The 14,333-nt window shown below is 36.4% G+C and overlaps 1 protein-coding gene across 50 annotated transcripts in view; it reads right to left on the bottom strand.

Moving 5' to 3' along the window:
- LOC18439884 (Transducin/WD40 repeat-like superfamily protein) overlaps positions 1–14,333 on the bottom strand; it is a 57,507-nt gene that overhangs the window by 39,755 nt on the left and 3,419 nt on the right. For 3 of the 50 annotated variants that reach the window (XM_088862988.1, XM_088862972.1, XM_088862970.1), the window contains exon 1: positions 10,507–10,805. The exons of the other annotated variants lie outside the window; for them this stretch is intronic. Coding sequence is in view for 2 of the 3 variants with exons in the window: in XM_088862972.1 (XP_088719098.1) it covers positions 10,507–10,520 (14 nt within the window). In the remaining variant the exon portion in view is untranslated. Of the gene's footprint in view, positions 1–10,506; positions 10,806–14,333 lie in introns of those variants that run through there. 50 annotated transcript variants of the gene reach the window in all.

A 14,333-nucleotide genomic window follows, 5' to 3' on the forward strand; every position in this document is an offset into this window, starting at 1 on the left:
AAGTAAGACAACTCGATACAAAATTTCATTAACAAATGCTTACTGAAATGAAATGAGACTTTAAAGTTAAGATAGATGACCCATGAAAAAAGGAAAGTGGGTTCCTAAAAAAATAAAGGAAAAATAGAAAAAACTAAGCTAGATATAGAGAAGGAAACAATTTATGTATTTCATATGAGAAAAGAGTAGTGATCCTATATGACCCTGCCACAAATAGTGGTGCAAAACATCTTAACTCAAATCATAATTTAAAATATAACACGTTAATTTCATTTTTTTTCTCTCCCTATAAAAACTTTAGTCTACCGTACAACGAGTCCCTATAGAAATTCTTTTTTAACTGTTGGAGAGAGACAAAGTGCGTAAAGCATCACAAAAATCATCCCCTTGGAAGACCAAAATGGGGAAGAAAACTTCTCGCTGATTTCTCTCCCCTCAACCCCTGTGAGTGGTTCCTTATGTTCAAGAACACAACCAATCTAACCTACAAAGGCACAAATTGATCCATTGACCAGCAATTTACTTGCAGAAGAAAACCAGCTAGTGATGGATTCTACAAATCCAATGAAAACACCGTTCCATCTGAATTTGAAATTTGTCTCCAATTAATATCAAAGAGTAACATCAATAGAGAACAAGATGGAACTGAAGAACTGATAAACAATTCATTACTTCCTCTCCTTAATAAGAATCAATCCTTTAAAGCAAAGATTGATCGTTTTTCTGAGTCCATGAATTTTCGAAGTAGTTTGTGAGGGCCGTGATAGTCCCAAATCGAGTTTTTCTTCTGGAACTTAAGAAGTTTTGGGAGTGAGAGAGAGAGGGTGATAGGGTAGAGGCCACGGTACACCATAGATTTAATAGTGACTCACGTATTAGGTTCAAAAGCCATCCACGTAGAGAGAGAGAGGGAGAGAGAGAGAGAGAAAATGAGTGGGATTTGATATTTTGGGAGATTGTACTTGCAAGATATGGATAATATTCTATGAGATTTTTGCATTTAAAACTTAATAATGACCTATGGATTTTTTCGATTTTACCCTTAGTGATATTTTACCCTTACCGACATAGGCAATTATGTTTGGGTAAATATATTTGAACATTGTATTAATGGAGACTTTTACATAACCTTTATACTCAAGATCACTAAACTAAGTTTTTATTTCCATCCACGTAATTTATAAAATTGACGTACTACCACAGATTTATTGATGGGGTGATTTAGAAAATGAAGAGGCCTTATAAGTTCATAGTGACGTGGTGATTTAGTACCATCACGTGAGAATGTACTTCAGTGCTCATTTGCCTATTGTAGTACTTTAGTTAATAGAAGTCCATTACAGGTGTCTCTCTCCAGTGCTATGGTTCTTTTTTTGCTTTTATAAAATGGGAAGTTAGACGGTATATGTATCCCATTCTAGTTTCTATCTAATATTGGAAAGTTAAGGTTAACCATATTGGGCCCTATGAGTCCATTATAAATTCATGTAGAAGTTTTAAATACACATTATATATAATATTTATATTTCTATATTATATAATATATAATCATCTTATATTATATTAAATATTATATATCCTATATGTTTATTATAGTAATTTTATATTATATATAACATTTAAACTATCGTATTATAGGGAAACACCATACTGCCATTGAATACAAAGACGTATTTTTCATAAGCCCTTTGTAAAATGGGGCAGAAAACCGGTAGGTCAATTTAGGTGGTGGCGAGGGGTAAGAGAAAGAGGGGGAGAGAGGACAGAGGCTGAGGGAGAAGGATCTGTTAATAGAGAGAGATGCAAGGGATACACGTGGTAGGCTCAAAAGCCATCCACGTAACGAGAGAGCGGGAAGATGGAGAGGGAGAGGGAGAAATAGAGAGATTGTATAAGATTGCATAATATTCGATGAGATTTTTGCAATAAAAACTTAATAATGACTAATAGATTTTTTCGATTTTACCCTTAGCCATACTTTATCCACGTGTGAGTTATAAAATTGCCATACCACATATTTATTCACGGCCATGGGTCCACCCAAAATCAATAGTCCCTGTGGTGAGGTGATGGACCATGGATAATAATCCACAACAACCAAACTAGAGCTTAGTTCTTTAATCCAATAACCTAATTCACAGTTTCACACTTTCGAAAAGTGGGATAATGATGAGCATTTATTGTGTTCCAAGTTCCAAGCATTATAATAACCCATAATGCATAGTTAATAATAACATAAAACTCGATAACATCCCATAGTTAATAATAACCAACTCGTGGGTGACGTGCTGTTGTACCACCGAGTTTGCTTATGGTCACCGGGTCCACCTAAAATTGTAGTCCCTATGGTGAGCCGTGAACCAATGATAATAATCCATAAAGCTTGGGTTTTATATGTTCAATACTTCAATGTCAACCCAATGAGCTTATAAAGTTGGGAAAATATTGAGCATTTAATGAATTAAATGCTCCTGATGACGTGTTTCTATGCCACGCTGTTTACAAGTATATCTATCCCACGCTGATTTCTATTTAATATTAGAATGTTAAGGTTAACTATGTTGGGCCCTACGAGTCCTTTATAAATTCTTACACATTTTAAAAATTTATTATAATATATATATATATATATATCTTATTGTTTATTATGTAAAATCAGAGAGATCTCAAGATGAAGATCTCTCAGATCCAAACACCATAAACTAATTTTCTTTTAAAAATAGATAGAGATAGGGTTTCCGAAAACACAAAATACTGAATAAAATACAAATAAAAAAAACTAGATCTAACAAAATAACTAAAAAAAATAAAGAAAAAAAAGAGAATAATACCTGGACTCTCCAAGGTTTAGGGTTTCTACAGGTCTAAGGTTTTCAGCTCTCTCTTAGCTTAAGATGGTCTCCCACTAAAAGACGTACGAAAATGTGTTTTTATAGACTGAAATGGGAATCATGGACTACGGTGTTCTATGGTTTAGGGATTATATGACACTCTAATTACAGTCTACTGATACGATGTCCCAAACACCAGAGTGGCATCGCATCAAATAGAAGATACTGTGGTGTGGACTATAGCATGACGATTTCCGAAACCCAGTGTAGGTCATGTGCCTTAGACACCCATGGATATAGTGGATCAGTACTCCATAGTCCATTGTCCTCCATACCTTAGATGCCAATGGGAATTACCTCTCTGCATTAAAATAAGAATATAGGATTCTTCCCAATGGGGAATGCAGTCAATGTGCTCTACACTATAGTAAGAGACCATGGAATATAAAGGTAGTCTGATAGTACAATAGACGAGGGGAAATATGACACTCTAATTACAGTCTACTGGTATGATGTCCCATACACCAGGGTGACATCGCATCAAATAGAAACTGTGGCGTGGACTATGGCATGGACCATATAGCATGACGACTTCCCAAACCATAAAGGTGCGGTTTGTATAGAGCTTAGGCTCTAAACAATCAAATTAAAGCCTACATTCAACTGCATTATAAAACACACTATTTCCAAAACTTGAAATTCATTTTTTTCTCATGTCCATAAAATATTAATATTATCGATTTGGGTCCGAGTTCTAATATATTAAATATAATATTATCGATTTGGGTCTGAGTATTGATCCGACCCGATCAAACCCATACGATTATATTATATACTATATTTGATAATATATAATATAATAATAAAATTAAATATTAATAATTAAATATTATTGATTTGGATCTTACTGATATTAAATCTAATATTATCAATTTGGGTCTGAGTACTGATCCGACCCGATCAAACCCATACAACCTGATAATGTATTATAATATGTACTATATTTGATAGTGTATAATATAATAATATAATAAAATATTAATATTTAAATATTATAATATTATATAATATTATCGATTTGGGTCTAAGTACTGATCCGACCGGATCAAAACCATATGACCCGGTCGGTCTGTATATTTCATGATTGCTTCATTTAATAAAACCATCATAGAAATATTTTAAAAATCTCACTCATGCCCCCCCCCTCCATCATGTCAATCACGTCTCCATTATACCTTCTTTAGCAAGCCGCCTTTTCCTCTCTCTCAAGAGACCACCGCCCCTCCTTCTCTCTTTATCTCTCAAGACCACTTCCTCTCTTTATCTCTCTGCAGTCACACCACGACCACCCCTCAGTATCTCTCAAGACCACCACTTCCTCTCTTTATCTCTCTGCACTCACACCACTACCACCACGAGCCACACCATCACCATAGAGTGTAGAAGGTGGAAGCAACCGCTGCAACACCTCCTTAAGGTATGCCTTGTTAGAGGTAAAGAATATCATGTGGATTTGGCTTTATAGAGTGAGAAAAAATGCTTAATGGCTCTATGGTATTTGTGGTTTTTAGAGTGTGAGTAATCTCTGTGGAACAGTTGTTTTAAATAACAAGAAAGATAAGTGTTAAGGGCAAAGAATATCATGTGGATATGGTTTTATAGAGTGAGAAAAATGCTTAATGGCTTTATGGTATGGTTTAGTTTTTTTTTGTATAAAAAAATTCGTGATATGGATGAATAATATCATGTTTATTGTGTTTTTTTAGAATGAGTAATCTTTAATGGCTTTGTGGTAAGGTTTTGTTAAAACAAAAAATGTGATAGTGGTAAACATTATCATGTGGATTTGGTTTTATAGAGTGAGAAAAATGCTTAATGGCTCTATGGTATGGTTTAGTTTTTTTTTTTTTGTATAAAAAAACTTCTTGATATGTGTGAATAATATCATGTTTATTGTGTTTTTTAGAGTGAGTACTCTTTAATGGCTCATGTGTATGGTGGTTTTTAGAGTGTGAGTAATCTCTGTGGAACGGTTTTGTTAAATAAAAAGAAATAAAAGTGTTAGGGATAAAGAATATCATGTGGATTTGTTTTTATAGAGTGAGAAATGCTTAATGGCTTTATGGTAAGGCTTAGTTTTTTTTAAAAAAAAAAATTCATGATATGGGTGAATAATATCATGTTTATTGTGTTTTTTAAAGTGAGTAATCTTTAATGGTTCATGTGTATTGTGGTTTTTAGAGTGTGAGTAATCTTTGTGGAACGGTTTTGTTAAATAAAAAGAAAGAAAAGTGTTAAGGGTAAAGAATATCATGTGGATTTGGTTTTATAGGGTGAGAAATGCTTAATGGCTTTATGGTATGGTTTAGTTTTTTTTGTAAAAAAAAAATTCGTGATATGGGTGAATAATATCATGTTTATTGTGTTTTTTTAGAGTGAGTAATCTTTAATGGCTCTGTGGTAAGGTTTTGTTAAAAAAATTGTGATAATGGTAAACTTATCATGCGGATTTGGTTTTACAGAGTGAGAAAAATGCTTAATGGCTCTATGGTATGGTTTCACATTAGCAGATCTTAATCTTATCTTATGGGGTTTCTCATATTTTTTGTTATCCTTATGGGGCTGACTAGGAAAATATACTGCACCACCACACCACCCAACACTTCTTATGCAAATTACACATTAGGATGTCTAGCTCTTCTGCAATGCATATGAGCATGTCTTTCTGGTTTTTGACTCAATGCTTTTCTTCCTTCCATCTCGTTTATATTGCTAACACAAGAATCCTTCTGTTAAAACCGCAAATTTTCGTACCTCTCCTGTACAGTCTGAAAAGTAATGTTTTTGTTAGAGTCACTATCGAAGTTCAGTATACAGCAGAACATTTACCTCTGACATGGTAAGTTATGTTTGTTAGTCAATTTCTCAGTTAAGTAGACTGAACAATATTTATTGGGGATGGAATAAATATGTTGAACAATCATTATAGGTTAAAAGAACCATAGGCAACATGTCCCATGTTTCCGGTTTAATGTTATTCTTTGCCTTGTGATGTTTTTTGACTTTTGTGTAACACTAGAATATGAAAATTCCGGCAAACGATGGACATCCTTCATGGGTCAAAAAGGCCAAGGACCTCATTCAGAAAACTGAGGTCTATATCTTCAGGTTTGATCGTTACCTAGCAGATCTCATGCGCCTCTGGGAAGAGTTTGAACACCTCAATCGTCTTCTTGACGAGGACTATGAGCGCCTTAGTCGGCGTCTAAATGCACTTAGCGTGAGGCTTGATAAGAACGACGTAGAAGTGCAAACTGTTGTATGTGGTGCCAAGGTTCTAGAGGATTTAGTTGAGGAGCTCCGCTCCTCTTTTTACCAATACTAGAGTTTTTGCAGCTTTCCTCAATTTTCACTTGAGGACTAGGATTGTTCTCTTAATGTGCTCTGCTTATTACCGTTTTTTAAAAACTCAAGAGTGTGAGACCACTTATTACTGTTTATTGTTGTTTCTTAATAGAGTTTGAGACCTTGATTTATAATTCTATATTTGATATGTTGGTTTGTTAGTATTTTATTTCTTGTTGGCTTGTTAGTATTTTATGTGTTTGGTTTGATAGCATTTTATTGGGATTCATGCATGTTGTATTATACCTTGTTGTAGATGCATATAATTGCAATTGCAAGTATCTCAGAGCTTGCCTGAGGTAGCCCCTGGGGTATTTGCATGCCAATGCATTTATCACAGGGTATTTGACATTTTTTAGTTATTCATTATATAGAAGCCCTATTGTTTTTGGCCATTTTTTTTTTTTTTGTAGGTACATATGGAAAATCTTCGCAATGTGGCATTGTCCATTGGGCCATCGCGTCCTTGTCGTCGAGCTCGCTCACCACGCCAACCCCGACCAATTCCACTCTCTTTGGATGATGCGTCATTCAAAAATCTCCTATAAGAGGAAACCCAAAACGAGGAGGACCCTTCTCTCCCAGTTTATAGCGTAGAAGTTTTAAGGACCCCTCATTGTGGCATTTTTAGGGCATCGGTAGTTGTCAAGGGGTGCACTTTTAATGGTGGCCAATGCTTTACCCGTAAGGCGGCAGAGCAATCTGCCGCCAAATAAGCCTATATCTACGCTAAAGCTGTAGGGTTTGACCCAACCCCTGAGGACACTCTTATGTCTGAAAAGAGGAACTTAACTGCTAGGCTAGTGCATGAAGTTTCTAACACCCAATGAGTTAATGAAGAAATATCGCTTTTAAAGCAGGAGATTTTAAGCCTCACCACCCAGTTAGAGCAGCTGACATCTTCTTTCTGGGCTGCTCGTGATGCCCAATTCGATATTTCTTCGCACTTAATTGTTGATTGCACGAGTGCAATGCTCGTTTGTCCCCAACCGCTCCTTAGTGGGCAAGGGGAAACAAGCAGAGCCGTTTATGGAAGAGGATCAGTAGGTCAGATCTACTACCATCTTTCTATTTTTGCCATGTTGCCCATATTTGTCTTAGGCTTTCAATGTTGAAGGGCGTTTTGGATGGGTAAAGCTTGTGTTATTCGGGCCTTGTTTTTTGGTTGGGCAGTGTGGGTACTTGGGTGAACCTCTGACCTTTGATTGGGTATTTTGGGTATTTTTAAGCATCAATCATGAACTGGGGCTTTTTTGCTCTACTCTCAGTTCATGTCATTCCCCTTGGCCTCCTCTTTTCAGGTTTTTATGAGATTTGATAGAGATCTTTACATTTGCATGGGCTTCTCAGGCCCCGTTGATATTGGATATTTTTTGTGGTCAAATTTGTATGGTGTATGGGCTTTTTGGGCTTGATAGACATCTTTTCACCCCCTTTCTCTCTATTTCAGACTCTCTTATGGTTTACATGTGCATGACTTATACTTTATTGCACATTCGTGACTTTAATGTAAGTAAAGTCATCAATTTTTTTAATGATGATGTAATCAGTTAATATAGATTACTTTTATTTGTTTTATCACTCATTGATCTAATTCTCTACATTTTTTTCTCTTTGTTAATGTTTTGAAGATTGAACTCGTTTACATATGGAGAGAGGAGATTCAAACTTGGTTCGAGTGAGGAAATATGTGGGGGAGAAAGATCCATATTGTGGGGAGAGAGAGAGATCCAAATGGAGGAAGAGAGAGAGATCCAAATTGGGGGGAGATAGAGAGATTGAAATTAGGGGGAGGGAGAGAGATCCAAATTGGGGGGAGAGAAAGAGAGAGATCCAAATTGGGAAAAGAGAAAGCAATCCAATTGGGGAGAGGGAAAGATTCAAATTATGGGGAGAGGTCCAAATTGGGGGGTTAGAGAGAGAGAGTTCCATATTGGGGTAGGGGAAGTGAACAGTGGGTAGATGAGAGAGAGATCCAAGAGGACAATCTAAATAACTTAAAACTCATTTGTGTTTTACTGTTTTTTGTTATATGATTCCTAGAGATTAAAATGGATATTGATTGGGATTGGATTGCGAATGGGATTGTGCAAGGATGAACGAATGGAAATTACCTTTTTTTTTTTTTTTTGCTGATTTTTAGAAAGCATCATGCTTAAACTAATTCTACCTCTGAACTTGTTTTTAGAGGTAATTTTGTATTTGGGTGGTGGTAGGGAGGAGGAAATTGGGTATGCCGATTTTTTTAGGTCTGATAATGCAACTGTAGTGTTGGAAGAAGAAGAAGTCGAAGAGCCTACTTCCACTCCATTGTGAAAGTACATGACAGTCGGAGGTAATTATGGCAAGGGGCGTGGTAGTACAAAGAAGTGGACATGTAATTTCAATTGTAGAGAAACCCCTTTTTCTGGGTCCTATGTTCGTGTGCGAGCGCATCTTCTGGGACCATCATTTGTTAAGGGGTCTAAAGGGATATCAAGTTGCCCAAAATTATCCAAAGAAGAGCGAGAGGCATTAAAGTTTGAGGAGGATGAAGCCCAAAGATTATATGGGAGAAAATGCCAAAATAGAAATGATGTTGGTTGTTCAGTTGATACATCGTTGTTTCCATCATTAGTGCAAACCGAAAGTCTTGATTAAAAAAAAAGGGAAATACCCAAGCTAAGATCCCACATTTATTTAATGTTCAGGCAAGAGATGATGTGGATGCTGCCATGGCTCATTTTTTTTATGCCCACGGCATCCTTTTCAACGTTGCTAAGGAACCTAGGTTCGATTTACGTTGTTAATAACGGCCCAAAAGGCTATGTGGCACCTAAGTACGAAAGGATCCAAACAACATTGCTTGACAAAGAGAGAAGTCGGATCGATCAAGCTTTGGGTGTAGTTAGGAGTGAGTGGGGAAGTTATGGTCTATCCATTGTATCTGATGATTGAAGTAATATTAAGAACAAGTCTTTGATTAATGTCATGGCCGTATCAGCTGAGAAAGCCATGTTCATTAATAGCATTGATTGTTCATCAGTTGAAAAGACTAGTCAGGTGATTGCCATATCTTTTTAAAAGCCATAGAGTCAATTGGACCGTATAATGTGGTTCAAGTTGTAACCGACAATGCGGCCAATTGCAAAGGTGCGGGTACTATAATTCGACGCCATCATTCCCACATTTTTTGGTCGGGTTGCTTGGCTCATATTTTGAGTCTGCTAATGAAGGATATTGTTGACAAAAATAAGAAAAATCCATCTTTTGATTTCGTTCATAAACATTGCAAGCAAGCAAAAGCAGTGGTAAAGTATATTCGTAATCATACAAGATGCTTGTACATTTTTCGGACCCATTCTAACTTAGAACTTCTTCAGGCTAAGAAGACGAGGTTCAGGTATCATTATATCAAGTTGAGGAGATTGATGGAAGTGAGAGTTGCCTTGACGTATTTAGTGTTGGGTACTTAGTGGGAAGGTTTGAAACGAGACACATCAAATAATCAACATGGTATCATACGTAATACTATCATGGACGATGAGTTCTAAAAGATGAATAAATTGATATTGTTTTTTACAAGATCAATATGGAAGACAATAAAGTTTGTTGATAGCGACAGGGTTGTCGTGGGAGATGCATACGAGCATATGGATACTATGTTGGGGGAAATTGTGGTGGCCCTATATGACGATCCTGTGTTATTTCAAAGGGTGCAGACTTTAGTCGTGGCTCTTTGGGACCGGTCAAATATTCCATTGCATTGTTTGGCATTCCTTCTCAGTCCTAAGTATTATTCACGAGAGTGGTTGGCTACACTAGCACCTGGGGGTGAAAGGAGGATGAAGCCCCACCAGGACCCATAAGTTTCTATATGTTACCACACAGCCCTTGATGTACTGATTCCAGATGATATGGAACGAGGAAGGATGCGGCAACAAATTGGTGATTTTCTAGGGAATAGAGGGGTTTTCACCCTCTCCCCATCTATTGCTGATAGGGGTTCTATGGAAGCAGTGTCATGGTGGGACAGGACATGTATGATGGTGGTACTCCAGAATTGCATGCAATTGCGATGAAGGTGCTGTCACAAAGTGTTAATTCCTCATGTGCAGAGAGATGTTGGAGCATGTATAGCTACATACACAATGTTAAACAAAATCAGATGAATGCGGATCGTTCTCAATCATTGGTGCATGTTCATTACAATGACAGACTGTTGAGTAGATTGCGAGCGAACCACAAAGAGAAATATAAGAATTGGGACTCTCATCCAAAAGACGATCACCTCAAGGATGACATAGTGGCTCTCGAATCATTGGATGACGTCTCGATGTTGATGATGACAGAGTTGTGTCTGCACTACCTTTGGGATCTATCATTCCATCGAGTACTTCAAGAGAGCCACCTAGTACTCTAAGCCACCCCGATGTATTCGCAATTGAAGGTACCATCGAGTGCGTCCTCAGCCAGCCTTCACCAAGCGCCGCCCCAATAGTGCAACCATCATCTTCCACCCCAAGAGCGTATCCATCATCTGCTACAGTTCGAGTTCCTCCAATATCTTCTACCATTACACAAAAGCTCCTGGCAGCAACTCGAAAGAGTGGAAGAAGGAACAAGTCGTAACCACCCTCCTCTCCCTCTCCTTCCCCCTCCCCCCCCTCTCTCTCTCTCTCTCTCTCTCTCTCTCTCTCTCACACACTTTCTATTATGAAGTATTGTAACTTTTTTTTATTACACAATGTATAAAGTCTAGAGTTTCAATTATCAGTTTATGCGTGTTGCTTTATATGTTATTAAATGATTTTAATATTTTATAAGCATTTAAATTAGAAGCAAAAAAATTTAATTAGCATTATTAATAACCACTTTACATTCAGTATTCAAATACTAAGCAATGTTGCGAGGCTACACATGGTGTAAGATCACTTAAGCAGTCTTTTCACATAACATATGAGCAAGATTCAAAAACAAAGGCCGTTTATATACCGCAAATATAAGAAACATTATTCTATGGACATTTAAATAATTTGACATAACATATGAGCAAGATTAAGAAACCAAGGCAATTTACATCACCGCAAATATAAGAAACATTATTCTATAGCCATTTAAATCAGGCAAAAAAAAAGTAAAAATAACATTACTGAGAATCATTTTGCAATCGGTAGAACAACACTAAGCAATGTTGCAAGGCGAGACGTGGTGCATGTTCACTTAAGCAATTCACATAACTATGAGCAAGGTAAAGAAAAATATAAGAAACATAATAAAGATAACTAAAAAAGCAACACAATCTCATTAAATTCCTTCTAAAATGCATGTTTTATAAATAATAATACCTCCTTCTACTACACATGCCACCTAATGTTATCCTTTGGGACCTTAAAGCATGACATCCACTAGAAAATAAAACATTACTTTCGTGGTTATTATTTACAAGAAACCAATATTTTATACAGTGTAGATGATTCAAACCCCTGACGAAACGAGTTTCATTACATGTAGAACCGTGTATCATTTAACATGGAATCAAGATTCAAACTACGCTGGAAGCCAGATTCAATCTATCTGGGAGCGTTTACCCACAATTAGGGGGTTCAAGTTTCTCTAGATCTGTTGGATCGAGATTCTGAAATTAAGGAATCGAGATTCCGAAACTAAGGAATCGAGTTTCTGTAGTTTCAAAAAATATTTTTAAAAGAATTGTTGAACCGAGATTCCGAAATTAAGGAAACGAGTTTCCTTCGTTCTGAAAATAGGTTTCCACATATGTGGGGAATCGAGATTCCCAAATCCAGGAATTGAGTTTCCTATGTTGTAAAAAAAGGTTCCAACCTAGGTACGGAATCGAGATTCCGAAATAAAGGAATCGAGTTTTCGAGGTTCGAAAGAACGGTTTCCATAGAGTTTCCTTAATGGAAACGTGAAAACGGGTTTCCGAACCGGAATCGCGGGGTCCGAGGAGAGATTCCGATAACTATGACAAAAAGTACATGACAAGAATTTAGGGCAAGAAAAGAGAAGAAAGAAGAAGAAGGAAATAAATGGGAAACAAGACAAAAAGAAATCGAAGAGTATGTTGCGAGGAATCGACTTTGGGAGGTGCTTCCAAGCCTTTTATATGCCTTCAATCAATGAATTCAGGAAACCCTTTCTTGGGCTTTTCCTTTCTTCACAAAGTTCTCAAAACATATCACCCCAAACTTAAATAAAAATATGGAAAAGTTTATAAGTTTACAACCTTATGTTGTAGAAAGAAGGCACGCCTCAAAAATCCATCAAAAATGATTGATCCAATGCTAAAAAACCCTCTAATTGATCATCTCAAACTCGAGAGGTACGAATGTTTAAAAAAAAAAAGCATTTTAAAGTCTCAAAAATGATACATATTAGAATACATTATCTAGATTGTCAATTCTCAAGAATTTCATCTATGTGTAGATCTGCTCGATCTATACCATCTTTTAAGCTTTAAATTTCATAATTAGATATGAAATAGATTTTCATGCCATCATTGAAATTTTCGACACCAAAATTACATCTTTCAACGAGCTTTAGAGGTGCGTCTTACTTAGATTGTTTATGGTTGACACCTTATAAAATATCCTTGAATCCCTACAACTTCAAAAGACACAAGTACCCTTAGGTAACTCAATAAGTTAAAAGACCAATAACCATAGTTTTCACTCCCCAAAAATAAAACAAAAAAAATTAAAACCTTAATGCCAAGATGTTCTCATCGGCTCAAGCAATGAAAGCGAAGATGCCTCTTAATTTTAAAGTTTTCGTATCAAATTTTAGGGCTTTCTTGGAATTTTGTAATGTTACTTTTTAGGGTCTTCAAGTTTTTTTTTTGGATTCTAGGGTTTTTTTTTTTATTTTTAGGATTTGATTGGTAGTTTAGAAAACTAGCTAGAGTGCTTATGAAATTATTTGTTTTATCAAGGGAAAAAATGTCATTAAAATTTTTTTAATAGCACTTCTATTTCAATTAGAATTAGGATTTCTTTCATTAAATTAGAGTTGTAAGTAGGTTTTCGAGAGAGATTTGAGTTATTGTTTAGAAACATTTTTTCCTTGAATTCTTAAGAATTCTGCATAAGCATTGAAGCTAGACTTGTTAATTCCTTTTAATTTCCAATCCATCCATTAATGTCTTTTTAAAAATCCACTTTTTTCTTGGCAAAAATTTGCATCATCAAGACACTAATATCTGCTATTGATGAACATACCACTTTATAGGAATTATACTTGCATATGGTTGGTTAGTACCTTCAAATACCACAAAGTAAATGGAGCAAAACAAAACTTTCACAATTAAGCATTCATCTTGTTGAGGTGTCCATCTGCTCGAGAAGTTAAGGAGTGTTATTATCCCACTCAAGTTCTTTTTTTTTTAATTGCAACGTTATATTCTTTTGAAATATTTTGAGCTCTCTCCACTAAGCCAATTCACAAAGACACAAGGATCACATGTTTAGATCTTCTCCTCTATCTTTTATTAGGGAGGATTGGTAAAAAACCAAAGTTACTTCCCTACAATTGGCAACGAACCTGAGAATATTCTTCTTCATGTGAATCTTCATCTCCATCATATGATACTTCCCTTGCTTCTTCTTCTCACAATCTTTTGGTTGCATAGCCTCAACTAGGTGCATGTAATTCATTGGACGTGTTGGGAAGTCCATCCCAGGAGGAGGACCCCTGCTTCATTCACAAAAAGGGGTAATGGGCCCAATTAAGTGGAAAAGGTTAAACTTAACCTCTAATCAACACATATAATGTGTTATGGCCTCAATGGTAGGCATCAAAGAAAGAGAAAACAGTGCCTCTTGGAATGAGAGAAAACTGGATAGAGAACCTCTAAAGCAAGTTATCAAGGCCGGACCAGAGCTCCAGTCCAACCGGTGGACTGCCAACTAGTGCTTTCGCTGATCTAATCCAAAGCAAGAAACTAGAATTCGCCAAAAACCAATGAGATCATGCAAACTTTCTACTCCAAGGTGGAAAGGAGGACAAGCAAATTGTTGAAGTGTCTTCCATCAGATTATGGGGGAGGATACACCTCAAACACACTCAGAAGTTGTGCCAAGCATGGGAATAGGCATG

Source organism: Amborella trichopoda, chromosome 3, assembly GCF_054954075.1.
Source record: "Amborella trichopoda isolate Santa Cruz 75 chromosome 3, AtrichopodaSantaCruz75HAP2 v2.0, whole genome shotgun sequence".
In the NCBI taxonomy this organism is placed as follows: domain Eukaryota; kingdom Viridiplantae; phylum Streptophyta; class Magnoliopsida; order Amborellales; family Amborellaceae; genus Amborella; species Amborella trichopoda.